The 23,271-nt window shown below is 50.8% G+C and overlaps 1 protein-coding gene across 48 annotated transcripts in view; it reads right to left on the reverse strand.

Annotated features, from left to right (window-relative positions):
- TACC2 (transforming acidic coiled-coil containing protein 2) overlaps positions 1-23,271 on the reverse strand; it is a 211,973-nt gene that overhangs the window by 36,970 nt on the left and 151,732 nt on the right. For all 48 annotated transcript variants that reach the window (XM_067024456.1, XM_067024434.1, XM_067024460.1 and 45 more), the window contains 2 exons: positions 11,739-11,875; positions 594-1,905 (listed from right to left, as the gene is read on the reverse strand). In XM_067024456.1, the coding sequence (XP_066880557.1) occupies positions 594-1,905; positions 11,739-11,875 (1,449 nt within the window). The remainder of the gene's footprint in view (positions 1-593; positions 1,906-11,738; positions 11,876-23,271) is intronic.

Below are 23,271 nucleotides of genomic sequence, written 5' to 3' on the forward strand. Positions count from 1 at the left end.
GCTCTTCTATGAAGATGGCTACACAGGGGTGAAGACAGACGGGCATGCTTCTTACATGTTAGCTGGGGTACGGGAAGGGGCCCAGACCAGACCTCTCTCTCTCTCAAGGGCTTCCCAAGCCTACTGTGTTTGCCTCCCGGGCTAATGACTCCTTAATGGGCAGAAACAAATACCACAAATTTTAATAATATAAAGGGCAGATCTCTTTGTTTTGAGGCCACTCCGAAAAGCAATTCATGTGTTAAACAGAAAATGCCAAGTCACCGACAGGGAGGCTGACCAGACCTCCACTGGGCTGCTCCCTTTCCACGGATCCCACTCTCTGCTGAAGTTGAAAGTCAGCTCTTCAGCTACAAGTAAAGCTTCAGACCACTGACTAATTGTGGCAAAGGATCAATGACTCTAGATCCAACGGGATGTGTGGATGGGAAAAGCCACCACCGTGGGTGCAGAGGGGAATGAAAACAGGCATCCTGCCGCAAACATGGTGGCACTGCAGCAAACGGGGCACGGGTCCTCCAGGCACGTGAGCAACAATCACAGCCAATGCCCAGCCCCGACTCCGATCTTACCACCTGCACCCCTGAACTTACGTCTTGAGGGGCGTCTTCTTCTTCTTGGCGGGCTTGTTCAGCCCATCCCCGTCCACTCCATTGGCTTCGATGGCACTGGCTGGGATCTCAAAGGAGGCTGAGGATTTAGAAGGTGAGCTGGGGGTCTTAGAGCATGTCTTAAAGGGGTCAGTGGACTCATCACAGGCGTCCGGGTCAAAGTTGTATGACTGTTGGGGCAGTTTGGGAGACTCCTGCATTTTTGAGGTGGAAGAAAAAGGGTTAAAACTGGGGTCATCCCACTTGTCAATATCAAAGGTGTAGGTACCTTTAGCGATAGGGATGTCATTGGGTTCAGCAGGGGACCGGGTAGGCGAGGCAGGAGTGTTGTCGAGTTTCTCGGGTGTTTTTTTCATCTTTGGCCTCCTTAGGGGCATTTTGGCAACCGGCTTTCTGCCTGCCTTTTTGGTGGGAGGGGGGTTTTCCTGCTGGGCGTCCCAACTACCCGTGTCCTCAGAATAGTCAAACTCCAGCCTCACTGAGAGGCCTTTGGCTGGGGAGACGTCTTGCCCCCCACTATCCAGTGGGGACACCTCTGCCACCTCTGGGGCCGTGGCAGGAGACAATGTTTTCCTTCCAACGGGGGGTGAGTTCTGCACTCTGCCACCCCCAGAGGCTGGGGGGATGGCCCCTTCCGCACCCTCGGAGTCCAGAGGGCAGGCAGCCTTGGGCAGAGCAGCAGGTTCTACGGGTGCCTCCTCGGATAAGGCTGCTCCAGAACCTTCCGTCTTGGCTGATTCCGTTCTTGTCTCGGCTATTCGATTTTCCTCACTGGGGTCGGGACTCTCTCCGGCTGGCTCTTGCTGTGTCTCTTTCACCGGGGGGGTCTCAGGGGGTTTCTTAGTGGTCTGTTTCTTTTTTAAGGAAGGTGGCCTCGGTTTCTTAGTTCGCTTAAGGGTACTGGAAGCACTGCTCGAACCCGTGCTATGTGCATCTGGGGCCGGGGCCGCGGCCTCGGGACTGCCTGAGCAAGAAGCACCATCAAAGTCACTGGCTTGAAGGCTGAGGGAGCGGGATAACGTCGACTTAGAGATGGGGACAGAGTCCGTGGACTTCCTCCGTGAGTTCACCTTGCAATCCTGATTCTTAGAGTCTGAGGAGCGAGGCTCCAAGGTCTGAAAATCATCCACCAGCTCGATGTTGTCAAAGTCCAAGTTGTAAGCCCCGCTGCTGGCTATCGGCTTGTCCTCGTCGAAGACGGAGGAGAAGGAGTGTGTCGGAGGACGGAAGGGACTTCCTTCCACCGAGCCGCTGAGGGGGCCATCGGGGACACAGACCGGCTCAGAGCCACATCCTGAGGAAACGGAGACAAAGCCGTCACTGAAGGACACAGGACACTTCGGACAGTCTCGCATCTCATGCCAGACTATAACCCTCTAACACCAGAGCCCCAGGCCAAGCCACCCACCACTGGCCAGGCACACTGCTTGGGTACAAATCCTGCTCTCACCCACTGGCTCCAGGGTCTGGACAAGCTGACCCTCAGCTCTCTCATCTGTAAAGTGGGAGCAATAAGGGGTGTTTAAGGAATAGCTCAAATCACTGTCATTCAAAATACATTTACCAAGTGCCTGATCAAACAAAGCACCGTTTCTGGGCATTGGGTATTCAACAATGAACGAAATCTCTGCCCTCCTGGAAGTTACATTCTTTAGGGAGAAGACAGTCAAGAAACAATAAACAAGTAAAACGTATGGACTGTAGGATGGTGACGAGTGCTGTGGAGGAAAAGAAAGCCAGGGGAGGGGTGTTGCAATTTTAAATTAAGGCAGCTGGGCAAAGCCCTCCAAGGAGGAAACACTGAAGCCAAGATCAGAAACGAGGTAAAGGCGTGAACCAGGGGGATACCTGCGGGGGGAAGTATCCTAGGCAAAGGGAACAGCAAGTGCAAAGGCCCCGGGGTAGGTGCACACGTGGTGTGCTGCAGAAATATCAGAGGCCAGTGTGGCTAAAGTAAAGGAGAGGAGCAGGAAAGGAAGACAGAGAAATAATGCAAGGAAAGCATAGTGAGCCTTTGGTAAAAACTAGTTGCTACCATCATCCAGCCTGCTCTTGACTAGTCAGAGCCTTTACCTGGAGGCCTCCGGGCAACTGCGGCAGGACTGAACTGGCCCCGTCTGCCACCTGTCCCGACTCTAGGGAGCCCCGTGATCTCTCCCTCCAACCCTGCCTGCCATGCTCCTCTTCTTGGCCTTCCCTTCTCATCCATTCTCTCTCCATTTTTCTGCAGCTTCTTCCCCGTTTCTCCTCCCCGCTCAGCCACTTCCAGCCAAAGAGGCTGATCCTTATTTTAAAACATGTTGCGGATGCTCCAGATGCTGGCCAAGAGATAGTCCATCATCTCATGACCCCACTGCTCCGTGGGGATGCGGCCAGCCTGGCCTTGGCTTGGCTACTCTGGGCTCTGCCTGCACCAGGCGGTGCCTTGCATGCATTTCTGGCTTCACAGCTGTCCTGGGCAGTCAAGACGCCAGAAAACGATTGGCCAGAAAACTGAAAACGTGTCCCTAGACAAAGGGGAGAAAATGTTGCAAAGTGGTCTGCAGAAGAAGGCATTCAAGGGCTGGCACGGGGACTTCCCCGGCAGTCCAGTGGTTAAGACTCCGGGCTTCCACCGGAGGGGGCGTAGTTTCAACCCCTGGTCGGGGAACTAAGATCCCGCATGCTGCGTGGAGTGGCCAAAAAAAGAAAAAAAGAAAAAAAGAGCTGGCACATATATGACTTGGGACGGCATTCCCCTGTCAGGAGTTATATCCTGCAGTACCCACCCCACCCCTTGCCGTGGGTTGCCAGATAAAATATAGGATGTTCAGTTAAATTTGCATTTAGGATAAAAGGATACATTTTTTAGTATAAATATGTCCCAAGTCCCAGTCACTCACTGTTTATCTGCGATTCTAGTTTAATTGGACGCTCTGTATTTTTGTTTGCTAAATCTTGCAGCCCTAATCCCTCATTCCAACAAACAAGGTTTGAGAAATGCTCACTTATACCCAAACTGGCTTCCCACTGTAGATGTTTCTCAGAGCAGCTCATGCTCACGGCGGCACACCCTGAGGTGGTGAGCGCTTAGCAGAGAACCGCAGGAGAGGAAGACAACCGAGGAAACTGCCAGCCTCCTGAGCCCGGAACTGGTCTGATTTATCTTCGTTTTCCCTGGGCTTGTCACACTTTCTCTTGCCGGCTCAACAAATGCCTCTGGCATTGAGATCGCTCTCTGGAAGCAGGTCTATTCGCCAGCCACGGTTTCAAACCTTCCCTTCCCTTCTGCATCCAAAGCCACCCCAGGCCCTACTTGGAGCAGATGTCCTAGAAGATGGAGAGCACTTGCTTGAAGCCTCTCAACCCTTTTTGCCAAAGGATTCCTCCGTGTCTCCGAAAACACTCCTGCTTCATTCTCATCTCAAAAGATGTCCCCTCCCTTCTTCTCTCTACAACCGACTCCCTCCCTATTTCCTCCAGAGACCCCGCACCCTCCGGCATCCTCGCATCAGCAGTTGCCTCCCCTTCCTGCCCTGGACACACAGTACAGAGGGCACCGAAGGACCGGGGGACTCAGAGGACCAGGTGTTTCAAGTGGGCCTTGCAGGAGAGAGAAAGGGCCTCAGCCCAGCCCATCATTTCCGAAGCGAGGCCCACAACTGCTCACCTGCTCTCAGGCTGCTATGCAAACCCCAGCAGCCTGAAGAAGGAAGCCTTTCGAGGCCCTTCAGATGTCAGGAGGTCTCCCCAAACCGTGCAACAGTCAGCAGATATTCAGCTTAACCACCTGCTAACTGTTTTCCCCAGAAGAAAAGCTCTCTGACTGCTTAATGTGGCTTTCCTCTTTAGAACTGACATACCTAATTAAATCATCATGGACCAGGAAATCGAGTCTTGACACGGGGTTTCTCAGCCTCGGCACGGCGGCCATCTCAGGATGGTTAGTACTTTGTCGCGGGGGGCCCATCCTGTCCATTGTAGGACGTCTAGCAGAATCCTTGGTTTCTGCCCACTACAGATGCCATTAGCATCCCCCCACCCCAAGCTGTGACAACAAAAATGTGTCTAGAAATTACCAGATGTTCCCTGGGTGGGGCACAATAATCCCTGGTTGAGAACCACTGTTTTATTGTCCGTTGACCAGAGCAGGGCTGGGAGGGCCCTTCGATGCTCTTCAGAGAAAACTTTAGACCAGAGAAATGGGTCACTGGCACGTGCAGGCCTTGATTTTCCAAAGCACGTGTGGTCCAACTGGATTCCCGGTCCCCCACACTGGATTTCTAAATGTCCATACGTCATATCTGCATGAAGACAATTTATCCACTCATTCCTATACGTCAAACAATCTGGGTCTCTCCTATACGTCTGCCACTGCGGGGCACGCTGCGGACACAGAGGTAAGGAAGGATCCAGCCACATGCACACGTGCTCTGCCTGCTGCATCCCACCAGCGCGACCTGGGCCATGCTTGCCCTGGAGACTAACGCCTTGTCCTGGCTTCGGGTTCTGGCTCAGTCTCAGGACAAAATCAGCATCTTCGGTTCATGATACCCAAAGGATTACTAGGTGGTGCCCGACGTATCAGTCAGCTCAGGCCACCAGAACAAAGTCCACAGACCAAAGGGCTTAAAGAACACAGCTCTGGAGGCTAGAAGTCCAAGGTCAAGGGGTCCACAGGTTTGGTTTCTCCTTGACTTGCTGATGGCCATCTTCTCCCTGTGTCCTCGCACGGCCTTTGCTCTGTGTGAGCTCATCCCTAACATCTCCTCCTCTTCTTACAGGGACTCCAGCCCTAACAGATTAGTGCCTTACGACCTCATCTAAACTTTGCCACCTCCTGTAAGGTCCTATCTTCAAATACAGTCACATTGGGGGGTTAGGGCTTCAACATATGAACTTGAGGGCACACACTGCGATCCCTGTGCTAGGCAATACAATCACCGAGCTAAGGAAAAAAAAAAAAAAAATGTGTTTGGAAACAAGAAGGAATTCCAAGGAAAGGGAGAAAGCCGACAAGGGGCCGCCGACGTCACCCAGCTCTCACACTACTGTCTTCAAAGACCACATCCCTTAGCCTTGCCGACTGTTTCTAACTGGAGCACGAACTGCCAGCTGTGTCGTGCTTCTCCCTCCGCCTCCCCCCACCCCACGCCCAGCCAGATCACCCTGAGCAGGAACCCACAGGCCCAGAGGCCTAAAGGTGCCAACACAAGGCACCCCTGCACTCGGACGCCTAGCTTCATCCAGTGTATCAAGCGTGAATGGTCTTGTACACGGGGAGCCTAGCTCTACATCCTTCCCAGTATGTGAATTATAATCGACTGCAATCAATAATGTTTATTCTGGAAAAGGAATCCGTTTTAAGTAGGCTAATGAGAGATAAATGGAGCCTTACTCAGTCCTCATGCGGCATTTTGCCGGCAGCTGTGGGCAGCTCAGAGCAAGTCCATGATGAATCCAACGTTTCCCAAACTTGCCTATTGTAGGACACACCTGAGTATCTCACTGAAACCCCTGACTTCTGGCTCCTCCCCGGCGAAGCAGTTCAGCGGCGCTGGGATCGGGGCTCGCAACGCCCCTTTTCACAGGTGGCTCCTACAGCAGGGCAGTCGGTCGGGTCTGGGCCAGCTCATGTCACCTGCTTCCTCTCAGGACACAGTCTAGTTCTTCACATCTCCAGGGCAATGTTTTCACATGTGGCCACAGATACGGCTTGGAGGATCAGCGTGGATGGCTTGGACGGATCTTTGAGGGGAGTTCTGATTGCTTATGGGGGCTCAGCGGCGTGAGACGTCAGGGCGGGTGCAAGTGACAGGCAGATGCGGTCCCTGTGTGTCCACCCTCTGATGTGGTCACTAGACCCAGAACGGACCAGCAAGAGAGGCAGGCAGCCCAGGCAAAACCGGCTTCTCTCCCAGACCCGGCAGGCTTCGGGACTCTCACGCAGACCCTGCTCGGGCCCGAGGACCTCCACACCTGGCAGCTCTGTGCCCGCTGCTTCCTGGACATCTGCCCTGCTCTGCCACGTCTGCGCTCTCAAACCTGCACTCAGTTCCCAAAGGCGGAGGGGGAACAGCCCTGCTCGAGGCTCTGTGAGTCACGACAACTATCGACCAGGGTGACTCTGTTTAGAGAGGGAGAAATTCTCTGTGAAAACAGGTTGGATCCACCTGAGCTGGATGATGAGTGCAGTCAAGATCCTCCAGCGAGGTCATAAAGGGCAGAAGATGTGAGTCCAGAGGCTCAGGGCCCTGCCAGGTTCTTGGTGTGCCCACCCAAGGTGCCCAGGGCCACCCCTGGCAGGTTATTCAACTCCTCTGAGCCGCAGCCATAAATCAGGCATTCTTGTGAGGATGAAACAGGAGGAGCACGTAAGCACCTAGTCCCGGGTACAGCAGTGCCAGGAGACAGCAGCCGTGGGCCCCAACTCTTACACACGCCACCGTGACCCCACTCCTATGCCCCTGCCCCAGGACGGGAAGGGCCCTCGCCTGGCCGGGCTCTCAGATGCCTCGCCTGATACCAGGAGGCTTCCTGTCTCTCTGTGGTGGGCACCCTGCACTGCAATGTCAGAGGAGATGAAAGCAAGTGACAATATGTATGGAGACTGAGGCCTGAGAGGTGAAAACAGAAGCCCTTGGGTGCAGTAAGCTCCCTTCTGGGTCAACCTGCAGACAGCAGTCCACACACGGCCACGTGGGGCACGACTGGAGCCTCAACGAGGCCACCCTTCCCGTGGGGCAGTGAGGAAAGGTCGAGGTCAAGCAGGGCACGGGCGGCTCCGCTCACCTCCAAGGCCCCCCCACAGCGGCCTTCCCCATGCTGGGCGTCCTCCCAGCTAGAATGGGCAAACAGCGCTGCCCCCTGGGGAACCACGTCTCCAGAGCGAGGGCAACTGCAGGATGGAAACCCACCCCTGGTCTCACAGACAGGCTTCCCTCACTGACCATCTAACTCGCCACCCACCTGGCAACCGTGTGGCCTACCGTCTGCCCCGGATGTACTGGCTCATCTCGCCTGCACAGAGGGAACCTGATCTCTACATGGAAGGGAGTCGAGAAGCGGGGGTTCTGAGCCCACAGGCCCTCGCTTGTTTTGAGACCAAGGGCAAGGTCCAGAAGCCCCACGTCTCGCTGGTAAGCAGGCGACGAGATGCCCAGTACAGGGGGTGCTCTGAGCACTGCGGTTCCTTCCCTTGCCTGAGATGGGATGAAACTTGCTAAGAACCTGGCACGGGACTGACACGTGGCAGACACTAAATAGAGCTATTATTTAATTATGTGACCTTTAATTATGTCCTTCAGTGGCCAGTTTTGAGTTCTAATAATGCAGCCACTGTAGAGCAGCCATGCGTCCTGATCACAGAGCCATGAAAAGTCACATTGGGAAGGATCTCAGAGGACTCACGGGTCACCTGCTTCATTTTACAGATAAGAAAACTGGGCTCAGAAATTGATTCACTTGTATATATATTTGTTTGTTTGTTTTTTCTTTTTCAGATTCTTTCCCATTGTAGGTTATCGCAAGACGCTGAAAACAGTTCCCTGTGCTCTACAGTAGGTCCTTGTTGAACCGTTTCGCACTCAGTAGCGTGTTTACGTTAATCCCAAACTCCTAATTTATCTCCCACTCCCCCCGGCTATCCCCTCTGGTAACCGTAGGTTTGTTTCTTATGTCTGTGGGTCTATTTCTGTTTTGTAAATAAGTTCATTTGTATCATTTTTTTTTTTTTTGATTCCACATAAAAGTGATATTATAGGATGTTTGTCTTTCTCTGTCTGGCTTACTTCACTTAATATGATGGTCTCTGGGCGCGTCCCTGTTGCTGCAAATGGCATTATTTCGTTCTTTTTTAATGGCTGGATGGTATTCCACTGCGTATATGCACTGCATCTTCTTTGTCCATTCATCTGTCAGTGGACACTTGGTTTGCTTCCATGTCTTGGCTATTGTAAATAGTGCTGCTACGAATAATGGGGTGCATGTAACTTTTCAAATTAATTTTCTCCCGTTTCTTTTCAATTAAAGAGGTTAATTTCACTTTTATTTTTTAGTTAATCTGTCTATAACGTAGCAACCTAAGGTAAAATCATGTCCTCACTGAAGATTTAACGACTAATTCACGTAGGTAATTACATGTTTTTGTATCATGAGCTAAACCACCAGTTCTAACCAACTATGCAAGAATTATAAAGCCATTGAAATAAAAGCCATAAAGCCTTGAGTGACCATCCCTAGTTAGACTATGTTCATCAATGGTAAATGCTAAGAGCCTCTGGAATGTATATTTACCTACTGACTAGTAAAATCATACAATCGTTAAAAAAAAATCTTAGGTCAGTTATTAAAAAAAAAAAGAAAAAGAAAACTGGGCTCAGATAAGCCACACCCTGGCACAGCCCAGACGAGCAGCAGACCTGTGTCGGCCGGCCACATCTCGCCCAGTATCCCGTCCCGTGCAGCACAATCATGCTGGCAGGACCCAAGGGTAAGGTGACGGATTATTTTGTAAAATAAAGTTTCCAGGAGGAAAAATCATGTCTTTATTCACAGCCAAAGGTCTCATCTATTATTTCATGTGGTTCTTTTGGCACCTTCAGCAACACTGCAGGCACTTTGCAGAGGCAAACCAAACGGTAGATTTTCCTCTCTTGCCCTCTCTCTCCCTCGGTTCCCAGAAGGAAGCTTTCTTCTCCTCTAGCCACCTCCACAAACAAGCACAGCGCCTCTTTCATCTGTATTGTCCCGTGCTGTCCACAGAAGGGACCAGCAGACTTTTCTAATGAGTGCGACAAATCCGATGGATCTTTGTACAGACCAAGACAAGGGGGGCTTCAGGCAGACACAATCCCGACCGTAAACGTCCTCATTGTATAATCCGCATACATTTAGCCTCACTGTAGTTTTCCAAGGAGGAGAAGCATAACGTCAGACTCCAGCCAGTGTCATCGAAAGTTCCATGGGGCTGTGACTCCTGGAAATTCACGGCTCCAACCCCTTCCGTCGGGGGTTCTCTCTTAATTCTCCATAGTGTTCATTCTTTCAAAAACTGCCATCTAAGCAAGAGGTGAGTGTTGTGCATGCGTGTGGGTGTGTGTTTAAGGATGGAGATTGTTCTTTGCTTTGTTGAAAGAGAAGTCAGGCAGAAGGAACAAAGACAGGCTGAAGAAGAGAACAGAGGTGGCAAAACAACCCCAGAAGCGATACGTGACTGGAAATCCCACAGGACGTACAAATGCCCACAGCAATGACCGTCCTCTGGACCCTGCATGGCGCTTGGGGGTGGACCACGCACTGTCCTCGGCCTTCACTCCTCTTCTGACATCTTTCCTAAGGTATCCCACACATGTATAGGCATGAACTTATTATACTCATAAAAAAGAATAATTTATTCTTAATTGCACATTTGACCTAAGGATTAAACTGTGTTTGTCATTCAGCCACTTTCCATTAAAACCTTGGGGCAAATTTTTTACAATATTATAGGAAATGGAATTTTTACATTCTTTATTATATGAAAGGAAGTTGGGGTGCAAACGACTCCCTGAGAAATGCAAGCAGCCCTTCCTGCTTCTTCCCCACCTTAAAATCAAATAAATTCCAATAATTACTCTCTCAGAGCTCAGTGCCTAAATGAACTTTGCAGCAACAGGTACTACTAACTGATAAGCTGTCAAAAGGGGAGAATATGACAACTGCATCTATCAGACACCAGCAAAGGCGTCTCTCCTCTCCCCCCAGCACCAGGGAGCACATGTGCTTAGGAACAAAGCTCCAGGAGTATCTGCCCTAAAACTACGGCCAGATTGAAGCCAGAGCGGGTAGAAAGAATCCCATCCATTTCTTTCTAAAACCAACATTAAGGTCAAAATGGTTTTTTATTTTGCAGTTCACCTGGCTCCTGGCCAGGGCGAGAGTACAAATGGAGGCCGGGCCCCTGGCCTGCTCCTTCTCTCCCCCACCTCCATCCCTCACCGGGCGCAGCCTCGAGCACAGGTGTGTGGACCAGCCACATGTAGGTCGCGGCCCCATCCTTGCCATCTCCTTGGCTGAAGGGTGCAAACGTGGGCACAGTCAGCCTTGGGAAGATGGGCCAGGAGATGGGGACGGGGTGGGCCCAGGAAGTGGCTGCTCCCAGCTATCCAGAACATGGTCCAGGAGAAGTTTAGCTCTGCAGACTTATCTCACTGCGAGGGCTGTGGCCCCAGGAAGGCCAGAATGGGGCCCTCGGAAGTTCAGGGTGCAGCTGAGGCTGTCCGGCTCTGAAGACGGTACTACCTGGTCCCCTGATTGGCCTGTATGGCCATTTCTGAGACCACCTGGCCCCCTGACCAGCTTGTGAGGCCATTCCTAGCAATCCCCATCTCCTTCCAGGCCTCATGTTAAACTTTAATGCTTGAGGTGGTCCCACCCCTACTGTGTAACTGAAGGAAGCACACAGATGACTCCAGCCAGCTGGGCAGGCTGGAGGCTGGGACAAGAGATCTGTCCTATCCTTCCCCATGCACCCACCCCCAGTAATTAGTACATCTGAAAGGTACATAAAGGTCTTTGCTCTAAGTCATGCTAGAGGGGGTGGGAAAGTGATAAAAAATCTGGATAGTTCGAAGTTAATGAGGAATAAAGGAGTCATCCCTGCACAGATTCAGCCATCCACCATTTTCTCTTCTCGCCCATCTACTAATTATCATGCCCAAGCCCACAGGGGCTATGTTTTTAATACAAATGCAGGTTCACATGGGCGATCCAGAACCAGTACTCTTATGGGAGCAAGGGGCCAAATATCAGAACCTAAGATTGCACCAGAGAATTCCAAGACCCACTGACCCGCACAAACCCAGTTCTGGACATCAGCTGAAAGGCACCCAGAGTTAAATGCATGGTTTCCCCAGAGGCCTCCCCTAAACTCCTGCAAAGCAGACACAAAATAACACACTGTATCTCCGCACCCTTAGTTTACACCACATCAAACCAAGCCCAGAGCTGAGAGGCCCCAGAGGCTGGTGACAATCTAAGCAGCTCCAGCCCCCTGGGGTGTGTGCCCTCCTCCAGCCGGGTCCCCTGAGGAGCCCCTGTGAGTCTTCCTGGGGCTCAGCCGCAGGGCTGCCCCCCGGCCTCCCCCAGGGGCGCCTGATCCTTGGTTACCTGGTTCTTCTGGGGGAGGCGGAGCGCTGACCTCGGGTTCTGGAACGACTTCAGAGGGTGGCGGAGGTGGGGCCGGTGGAGCTTTCACGGGGGTCGTTGACTCCGGGGTCTCAAATGCTTCTTCAGAGTCAGAACTCCTGATGGAGAGAGAGGGGGAGGAAGCACAGGTTAGACAGTGGCCGGGGCTGCCTTGGCTCCGAGGGCCCAGTGCTGGGGAGCAGTGCACGGCCTAATGACCCCTCCCAGGACCGGTGCAACCAGTCTCACTGCCCAATTAAACGGGTCCGAGGCCAGCCCGTGAGCAAAGTCACTTCTCAGCATGATTCCCAGGAGTGAATCTCGTTATCACCAGCTTCTCACCCAAATGACGGAGTCTTTGAACTCAGCTCTACACGAAATACATATTTCTGGCCTTGGTGGCAAATACAAACAGTGGAATCTTTTGATCAACTTTGGCTCGCGTTATTTTGGCAACAATTCAGGCAAAATGATATGGAAGCATTCCCAGGGAACTCTGTGATGCTGTGGTTCCAACACACCCATAGGACCCTCACTCCACCAGACAAAATCTCATTAGGTCTCTCTCCCCCCTCACCCTGTCATTCTCTCCCGCTGACTTTCTTTTGTATCACTGAACTTGTTATTATAGATTTAGTCACTTTCTAATCATGTTAATGATCTTTCCCTTCTACTGAGCTGAAAGGCCAAGAGGGCAGCCCGCTTTGTTTTGTTTTGTGTGGGTTTTTTTTTTTTTGGCGGTACGTGGGCCTCTCACTGTTCTGACCTCTCCCGTTGCGGAGCACAGGCTCCGGACGCGCAGGCTCAGCGGCCATGGCTCACGGGCCCAGCCGCTCCGCGGCACGTGGGATCCTCCCGGACCGGGGCACGAACCCGCGTCCCCTGCATCGGCAGGCGGACTCTCAACCACTGCGCCACCAGGGAAGCCCTGTTTTGTAGTTTTTTGTTTATCACTGCATCCCCAGCCTAAACCAGGAGGCGGCGAATAAACATCCGTTAAGTGAATAAATGAATGAATGAGAGCTGGCAGGTCAGCTGGAGGACGTGTCAGACTAAAACACAAAGCACAGCCCCCGTGTTGATCCCAAGAGTGTGAAAATGGCCCTCGCTGGTCTGCAGCGAAGTCTCCTTCAAGGAAGATTCTTCAGCCAGAGAGATGAACCGGAACTCCACCCAGAGGACGCCCCTCACCCAGGAACAAGGGGACGCCACTCACCAAACCAAAGCCTTAACCCGGGCTCGAGAAAATCCAGAGCAGACAGTCCCGCTCCATCACCCTGCTTCCACTGAGGACTCAATTTCAAGCCAGAAAGGACGAGGCACCCCCAAATCACCGAGCCAGGCATGTGTCCTCAGGCTGGAGGGCAGCTCCTTACGTGCTCAGGATGCAAAGGGGTCCATGGTCCCAGCCCCATTACACTCTGAGGATGCCAGCGTGCAAGAAGTAGCAGATTCACCTGGGCCGATTTCCATCTCAGGATACTTTAAATAGACCAAGAGGCCACTTACTTACTTGCAACAAGGAAGGTAATTATCAAGAGGGTGGATACTTAGGATCGCTGCTGGCACAAGCGACCCAGCCGGCGATTTGGCAGAAGATGTATAATCAGAGGGTGACGCATCAGGCGTGTATGGAACGTGAAACGCTCACGGCGCTGAGCACCGAGACTATCGAAGGACCAGTGTCCTCTGCAGAAGTCAGCATCTTCTAAAGACCATCTGCCAGCCGGCAGACAACACCTCGACAAACCAATCCTCCCACAGTCGGGCAGGACAGGAAAAAAGGGCCATTTGGTGAGTTCTCCTTCAGAAAATCTACATCAACGTTTTTACGACTTGTTTGTCAGAGACTCACTTTGCCAGAGCCAAAGATCCCCCACCCCCATCCTTTCAAGGACCCTGGCTCCTCCAACCTGCCACACAGCCCTCCAGGGACAAAGAGACGAACAGAAACATCAGAGCCGCTTTTGATGGGATCCAATGAGCCGAAGCCTGCATACTATCAAATTTCATTAGTAAAGACTGAATTCATGCAAACACAACAGAGGCCATGCTGACTTTTACAAACACACATTAATATTAACAGACTTAGCTTTTGTCTAGGGGGGAAATTTAAGATCCACGCCTGGACAACAACAGATCTAGGTGCCTGAAGTTTTGCAGAATCTGTTTACCAGTATGAAAAACACAAGGAAGTTACGCAACAGAGCATCAAAGAGAAAGAGGAGTTTGGATCTGCCTGGTGGGCCCTGGGTGTCGCCCCGGCCCCCAGCTTCGCACAAGTCAGGGGCAATGTTGAAGAGATACAACGGAGACAACTTGCCTCTTTCCTGAGTTTCCTTGAAGGACCTGCAGACTGGAGTCCCCACTGCTGGTCACCACCGTCCACATCCACCGGGCCCATTCCACCGGGGCCCATGTCCACCAGGAGGCAAAAGCCATCTCTGCTGAAGAACAGCTTCTGTCGCCCAGATTCCCACCCCTAATTCCGTTGCTGGTACCTCTGGGATCCGAATCTCTTTAAGATGTCACGAAAAGGTTAGCTGCACGGCCAGCCACAAATGTCGTGAGAGCTTCCCCAGCCTCCAGCAGACACACTGAAGGAGAGACTCTGTGCTCTTCCCGTGGCCTGTGCATCCCCGGGCCCTGGCGATGTGTGGCTTTAGAGCACAAAGGGCCCCTGATCTTTCCCAAGAGCACAAGCAAGGGACAGGGAGGGCCGGATGCTTGTGGATTCAAGCTGCTGAATTCCAATGAGGTCTCCCCTGCTCGCAGCTGCCCAGCTGGCACACCTGCGCGTAAGGGAGCAACCGTTCCCCACAGCCCTGTGCGGGATGCAGCCGTGTGGGAAGGGCAAGGGTACACCAAGCCCCTGTGTGGTTCCGTGAACTTTTCTGCATCAAAGCATCAGAGGCTACCACGGACCCCTAGAATGCCATTCACTTCCAGCACTTCCTGCATTGTTTTCATATTTTCACTCCCTCTCCCAGGAGCCGACAGCAAGCTAATTAGAGGAGGCGGATTGCAGCTTTTAAAGTTAGCTCTTTTCTCCCTATTCAGTTTCTCAGGGGGCTCAAAAACATTCCCAAGAGCAGGGATTTCTGCAGTCCCCCCACAGAGCCTGGACATAAAAATAAAGCAGCATTTCAGAGTCCCAATGCATAAAAGCAGTTCCCATCGGCTGCTTGATTATTTTTTCCTACCAAAAGAACCTAAAGCACAGGAAATTATTCTGCAAAGGCTCCACCCTTTTAAAATGAAAAAGTAACTAACTTAATTTGCCAAGAAGCTGTATTAGAAAGAGAAATGTGCCTCTACAGTCTGCTAAAACGACTCTAAATTGTAGGGAAATATATTCACCAGGATATGCATATCTAGGTTCTCCATATAAGGACATATGTAAATACATGCAAATACAATAAGGTATATGCACTTCCATAGTGTAAAGACATACCTCTTAATCGCCAGGCATGAACTATAATGACTTTAATTCCTAGCATGAAGAGTGTTCTAATAGCTATCATATGCGGAACTCTTTGTTATGTGTCAGGCACCGGACTAAGCCATTTGTACATTTCTCTATAATCTACAAAAACATCCTGCTGCCGGAGAGCAGGCCCATTTTACAGAAGACACAACTATGGTTTACAGAGGCAAATTACTTTGCTCGAGGCCATCCAGTTAGTAAGCTAGGGAAAGCAGGGCTCAAATCTAGAACTGTCTGCCTCTAAAATCTGTGCTGTCTTACTACATCAGTGGCTTCCAAACCTTTTTAGCAACAGAACTATTTTTCCAAATGAATCTTACATGAAATTCCTATGCATAGAGAAAAGTAGTATTTCACTTATTTTGTAAGCTCAAGCTATAATATATTCTTATTATAAAGTCTACTATTGAGAACAATTAAGCTATTTTGATGAACTTGAAAATTTGACGCTGAGGGTCGGGGATGCCAACTGCAGCATGAGATCTGTTGATTCCTCTCCTCCTGGCCGCACATTATCAAGAAAAGTCTCAGGGACTTCCCTGGAGGTCCCGTGGTTAGGACTCCATGCTTCCACTTCAGTGGGCCCGGGTGCGAGCCCTGGTCGGGGAACTAGGATCCTGCAAGCTGCGCAGTGCAGCCCCCCCAACAAAAAAAATGAAAAGAAAAAATAAAAGTCCCGATACATAACGATGAGTTAACCACAAACACCACCTGTTTTTAACAGCTTGTCCTGTGACCATGGAACATTCTTTAATACGGCAGACAAGACAGGAGAGCTACCTAACCGGGCAAAACCAAATTAATCTATCCCCACAAGGCCATATGCTGGTGGCATCCAACACCACACAGTGTGTGTGTACAGAGAAAGAAAGATGGAAATGTGTAACCAAGGGCAGACAGACTGTGCTGGCTGCTGAAACCGCAAGTCTACCAAGCTCCCCGGTGTGCTGGTAAAGTTTTAAAATATCTTTTCAGGGCTTCCCTGGTGGCGCAGTGGTTGGGAGTCCGCCTGCCGATGCAGGGGACGAGGGTTCGGGCCCCGGTCCGGGAAGATCCCACATGCCGCGGAGCAGCTGGGCCCGTGAGTCATGGCCGCTGAGCCCGCGCGTCCCGAGCCTGTGCTCCGCAACGGGAGAGGCCACAACAGTGAGAGGCCCGCGTGTGGCCAAAAAAAAAAAAAAAAAAATGAGTCTCGGGCTTCCCTGGTGGCGCAGTGGTTGAGAGTCCGCCCGCCGATGCAGGGGACGCGGGTTCGTGCCCCGGTCCGGGAAGATCCCACGTGCCGCGGAGCGGCTGGGCCCGTGAGCCATGGCCGCTGCGCCTGCGCGTCCGGAGCCTCTGCAACGGGAGAGGCCACGGCAGTGAGAGGCCCGCGTACCGCAAAAAAATATATATATATATATATATCTTTTCCAATACTTTTCTCAGATTTTGGAGAATCTCTGTAGAGTGCTAAAGCCCACCGAGCACAGCTTGGAAACTTCTCCTCTGCACAACAACGAATACGGTCCCTCTATAGATGGCACATTGTGTCAAAACAGTATTTTATGGCAACTGTTCCCAAAGCAAGACAGCCGGCAGAATGTAGAACCCTGAGGCCTATTAACCTATATTTTTGATTTGGTTTAAATAGGTTTGTGTTTTACTTCTATAAACTACAACAACAAAGTAGTATAAGATCAGCACTCACATAATATAATAATAATATAACAGTATAATAAAGTATAGTATAATATTAGTATAATATAGAAGTAGTTAGTATAATATAATTAACATATTATAATATATACACATACATACATATATATACAAATACACGTGTGAATGTGTATCCATAAATAAAACATCAGAACCTTTTAATAGAGAAGAACTATAAACGCAGTTTTCCAGCATATCATTAAATGGTTACCTTTTGCTTAAGTTTTACTAGAGCTAATTCAAGGGCTTGGGAGAATACATCTTAGAGACCACAGAATCTTCCAACTTTGAAGCTGGTAGAAAATTTAGAGACTCCTTCCTGCTCCAACACTCTTTTATCACATCTTTTTAAACAGGTGAGGAAACTGAGGCCTGGAGAGCTAAAGTGATCCCCAAGGCCACCCGCCCATTCGTGGCAGACATTCTATAGAACTGCGCTTGCCTGCATGAAACGCTGCCTCCAAAAAACAGCTTTTTTTTCTAAATATAATGTCCCTCCCACCCTGGAAATCTAAAGTTACCTATACTTACAGGTTACCTGATTATCAAGACACACTTTGTGCTTAAGCGTCGCTAAAGTGGAGGGGACGTTTCCACATGAGTATCCATTTCCAGATAAATTCCTCAGAATCCCAGTTTACAGTTCCCACTGTGAAAGTGATCCAGGGGACATAGGTTCTTGTCACCACCCACCAAGAGTGAAAGGACACAGTGCAGGCACTTGAGAGGTGGGGGGCTTCGCAGGACACGAGCCCCAGCCTCTAAGCTCCTCGTGGAGGGACCACCTGAGCTAGGAGTGAGCCCCTTCTCCTCTTACCCACCCCCTCCTTGAAGACAAACCAAGGGAAAGGCAGAGCGCTGACCCAAAGCCCCAACTCAGGGAGGAGGGGCTCGAATCCCCCCGGTCAGAAGACCACCTGCCCACCCGAAGACGGAGGGAGACCTTCCGGGAACAAACCTGAGCTCTCGACAGATCAGACGTCTCGTTCATCTCTGCAGCTCACGTAAGAGTCTGATGGATTTGTGAGTGAGCAGATATCTTTGACACGGATGTGCACTAAATTCTATTCATCAGAACATTCTGCTGTGAGAGCCTTGTCAAGAAAAGCTGTCTCTGCCCCAAACACACACACACACACACGTGCTTCCCTCCTGCCTAAAACAACTTGGCCGGACTGGTCATTTTTTCGGGCCGACTGAAAAGGGTCTTTCCCTTTAATTTGCCCACATCCCGGACATAGAAAAGGGATTTGCTCAGCAACATTGCTCCTCAACATACAGGTAAAGGGAGAACGTGACTGCAACACAAGATGCTTCTTGGACTGTCAGGTGACTGAGGGGCCCACAGTCAGGTGCTGTCTCTCATGAACACAGAGCCAGCTCTGGCAAGCCAGGCAGCTAGGATTTTCAGCCTGACACTCTAGGGAAAATCAACATAGATGCTAACACACGTATCCCAAGATTCTTGGCACCTAGCGTCTGTCGGGCTATAAGCCAGGTCCATTTTCAGATTCAAGTAGCTTTCACTTGGTGGCTACGGTGAGATGTCAGCAGGGTTCAAAGGGCACTGGCCATCGACACACTGCCCTCGCCTCTGGGTTAGGCTGCTGCCCCAGCAAGATAAATGCAATCACAAAGGGAAAGAGTATACGTAGATAGAGGAGTCCCGCAGACCTGGTGATGGCCAGTTGTAAATTGACTATAGTTGCAAGAAACAGGAACCGACTCCATAACTAAAAAATGGAATTTATATAGAAAGGCTATGGTGGCTGAGGAGTCAGATTTTAAGACACAGGGAGGAGGGTCCAATTGGCCCACCTTGGGTCGTATGCCCATCATTTAGCTAGAAGAGAGTAGGGAACCCTAATAAATAAGCAACCCATCCAGACCCAATGGAATGGGGGAGACAGAACGTCCCCCAAAGAAATCCGAAGTTGCAATGGACGGTATGCAGTCCATCAGCTCTCACGACACTATAACTACGTCACTCACCGCAACTGTGGGAACTTAGGCAAGTCACTCGACCTCCCAGGCCCTTGGATTGTTTGTCCAACAAGTGGGGATAATGACTGTAAGGATAATGCTTCCTCCTTATTATTACAGCTCCAAATTCTGCCCTTGGCTTCTAAGCATTAGAAATTTGGGGGAATGTGATTTGCTAGCAAGTTAAGTCTTCTATTTTATTTGGTCATGCCTACTGAGTTGGGCATGAACGAGAATCTGGAGGCCACACCCAGCATGGCATGGCTGTCTTGCCAGGTGGTCCGTGGACACAAGTGCATCCAGGAGAATGTGGACACTCTTAGAGTCACACTGAGCTGGCCCTCATCCTTCCCTCAAGGTGCACACAACCCACGTTTGCCAGGGACAGGGGTATGGGCTCGGTATGGCACTACACGTGTGTGTACGCGTGTGCCCGATGAACACCCCCCCACCACACACACACACACACACACACACTCAGAGTTAGTTCTGAAATTGACTTAACTGCAATGACACCGGGAACTTCACAAAACAGAAGTTACTCTACTGGCTGTGGGCCTCATTGCAGGCAGTGAAGAATCAACGCTGAATGGGCTCCGGACTCATGATTCCACAGATTTGTAACTGCATCGTGTTATGCCTTCCTGGAGAAAGGCCAGACTGAATCAAGTCTCAGGAGAAATAAAGACAGAAGGGACCCAGATGGCCCTTTTATGTCCTGGCCTTCATGCACTGATACTCCTGAAATCTCATCTTTGTAGCCTAACCGCTTGCTTGAATAACTTACATTGGAATCTCTCACCTCAGATTCTTAAAAATCTAACTGGAAATAAGATATATATGGATGCTAGCAAAAGAAAGATAGGCAGATAAATAGCACCTATAAAGACTAAGTGGTAAAAGAGACAGAAAAACAATAGAAGAGGATGCAAAACCTCAAAAAGAGCAGTAATGTTTGGCCAACCACTAGGGCTTTTTCTAGCACCTGGCAAGTAACAAACCCTCCCTCAGAATCGCATACTGTTAATGAGGGTGGGTGGGTTTGCAAGTACAGTCAGGAGAGTTCCAAGCTAAGTGGTGTAGAAAAACAGCAAAGTAGGGACTTCCTTGGTGGCGCAGTGGCTAAGAATCCGCCTGCTAGTGCAGGGGACACGGGTTCGAGCCCTGGTCCGGGAAGATCCCACATGCCATGGAGCAACTAAGCCCGTGCGCCACAACTACTGAGCCTGAGCTCTAGAGCCCGCGAGCCCCAACTGCTGAGCCCACGTGCCACAACTACTGAAGCCTGTGCGCCTGGAGTCCGTGCTCCAGAACAAGAGAAGCCACCGCAACGGAAAGTCTGTGTGCCACAACAAAGAGTAGCCCCCGCTGGCCGCAACTAGAGAAAGCCCGTGCGCAGCAATGAAGACCCAACACAGCCAAAAATAAATAAATAAATAAAATAAATTTATAAAAATACCCGAGCAAATTAAGGAATATAGTATGAGCTTATTTGGGGTACAATAATTATATATAAACGTAAACAAATACACATAAACACATGTATATTTACATACACATATATACCTGTGTAGAGACGGTCCAGAACACAGGGAATTGAACACAGCTGGGACCTGATTAGCTGGATGTCCAGAGTGACACAATATAAGAGAAGGCGCCGACAAGGAGTTTGGAGAAAGCAGAGTGGCAGCTAGAATGCAGCCAATCCTCTCTGCACAGTTTAGGGCAGACATGCCCACGTGGGCCAGCGCCCTCCATGCTCTACCCACAGGGGTGCAGCGGGGCCACCCTCCAGGTGCTGTCACAGCCTGCGAGAAGCATCCGTCCTGCATCCAAGGCTCACCTTCCACACTCAACGAGCATTCTTCTGATTTCCAGGTGGTTTTCCAGGCGGGCACCTGGGCACCAGGATGGGGGTGCCCCAAGCAGGAGCCAACATTTTATAATTAGTACCTCAGAGCTTCCTCATCCAGCCTCTCACATGATCCTCACAACAAGGGAGGCACGTGGATTTCACTCCATGACAATTCCAGCAGGACCTGTCAGGTGTTGGGCACCTGGGCAGCTGAGTCAGACAGATCAGCTCCCCATCTCGAGAAGCTTGCATCCTCCTGGGTCCCCAGGAGGAGAATCCAGAGCCAAGTGGCTCAGCGACTTGCCAAGGGCTCGGAGCCAATACCAGAGCACGTGTCTTCCGTCTCTCGTCCTAACCCAAGTATGGTCCTCCACGTCCTAGAGGCTCCTGGACGTTGACAGTCCAGACTCCTCATTTGCAAATGAGTCTCTGGTACATTTGGGTGCTGTCAGTTTCCCAGTGCATCCTCACCTCCAAGGCAACAGATCAAACGGAGGTTCTGCATCTGGGTCCATGACTGCCCGATCGGGGGCATCCAGTCGGGCCAGCCTGGGTCTCCTGCCCTGCTCACTCCCTCTCCCCTTCCTTGTGGCCACACCTTAACCCCCTCCCTCATTCCACCAGTGGATGTCTAGGCACCCTGGCCCTGGCATCCTGACTACAGTGGCTTGAGGTTCTTGGAACCTACAGGGAGTGATGAGGGGAGGTCATGGGCCACCCAGACCTTTGGGGGTCAAGAAAGTGGCCTCTGCTGGGGGTCAGGTCAGCCCCGGAAGTCTGTTACCCTCATCAATCACATCCTGGGCAAAGGGTAATATCATCACAGAGTCAAGGGAGACTGCAGTGCTGACATCCCAGGACAGACTCTTTCAGGAGGCCACAGGATTTCCGCTAAGCAGAGAGCAGGGGCGGCTCTGGCCTTAGATTCCTGGCTCCCAAGTTCTTTAGATCCAAAGTGTCCTCACCTGAGTGTCTGTGTCTCTCTGTGTGTCTATCTCTCTGTGTCTCCATCTCTATTGGCCTCCCTCCCCTCCTGTGCGTGTGTGCATGTGTGCATGTGTGTGTGTGTGCACGCGTGTGTGTGTGTCCCCTCCCTTCCCTCTCTATCTCCCCCGCCATCCCCGTCTCTAGTCAAAACAAGAAAAGGAACAGTGGAGGCTGCCCTGCTAATTTGATTCCTGCACTTTCCATCAATAATTTAAAGCTCATGCATTTTGACTTTATAAAGTTCTTCATCTATAATCTTACCTTTAAAGTGGTCCTTTAAGGCTTTGCAAATTATTGTTAACAATGGCCACTGGAGAAAGGACTTGAGGGCTCTTAATGCATCAGGCATTAACATCCCTATACTCACCCCTTGTAATGTTTCACTCAGTATAAATACATTACTGAGTCACACTGAGAAGTCATTGTCTTTAACAAATACATATACACCTTACATGTAGATTTCAACCAGCTTGTTAAAACCTGAGCATCCCAGAAAGCATGGCGACTTCCTTGTGACACCCAAGCAGCTGGGATTATTAACAGAGCAGGAACCTGCAGATTCTTGTTTGTAGAAAAAGGTTTTTGTCTCCTTGACCTTCCCTGAGTTCCAAACAGCAGACTCAAGCAGCTACTAATTAGGAAGTGAGGGAAAGCAGAAACAAAGGAAAAGCAGTCAAGAAACAATAGCTCAGTGATAAAGCAGAGTCCTAGTTCCCAGAGAAGGTATCAATATATACAGAACAATTGGACACATGTTTTGCAGGAACCAAGACCCTCCCGGGTGGAGGACAGTGACTACACGCTGACCACAAGCACGCAGACCCCAGACTGGCTGGAAGCAGGAGGTTGATGATTGAGATTCCCTAAACGTCACCCCGTCACCTCACCACCAACCAATCAAAAGAAGGTTATCCACCCTGCAGCCCTCACCCCAAATGCTGCCTTTAAAAATCCTTCCCAGGGCTTCCCTGGTGGCGCAGTGGTTGAGAGTCCGCCTGCCGATGCAGGGGATACGGGTTCGTGCCCCGGTCCGGGAGGATCCCACATGCTGCGGAGCGGCTGGGCCCGTGGGCCATGGCCGCTGAGCCTGCGCATCCGGAGCCTGTGCCCCGCAACGGGAGAGGCCACAACAGTGAGAGGCCCGCATATCACAAAAAAAAAAAAAAAAAAAAAAAAAAAAAAAAAAAAAAAAAAAAAAAAAATCCTTCCCAGACTTCCCTGGTGGCGCAGTGGTTAAGAATCTGCCTGTCAATGCAGGGGACACGGGTTTGATCCCTGATCTGGGAAGATCCCACATGCCGCGGAGCAACTAAGCCCTTGTGTCACAGCTACTGAGCCTGCGCTCTACAGCCTGCGAACCACAACTACTGAGCCTGCATGCCACAACTACTGAAGCCCGCACACCTAGGGCCCGTGCTCCGCAACAAGAGAAGCCACCGCATGAGAAGCCTGTGCACTGAAACGAAGAGTAGCTCCCTCTTGCCACAACTACAGAAAGCCCGTGC

This window comes from Kogia breviceps, chromosome 2 (assembly GCF_026419965.1).
Source record: "Kogia breviceps isolate mKogBre1 chromosome 2, mKogBre1 haplotype 1, whole genome shotgun sequence".
Taxonomy (NCBI): Eukaryota; Metazoa; Chordata; class Mammalia; order Artiodactyla; family Physeteridae; genus Kogia; species Kogia breviceps.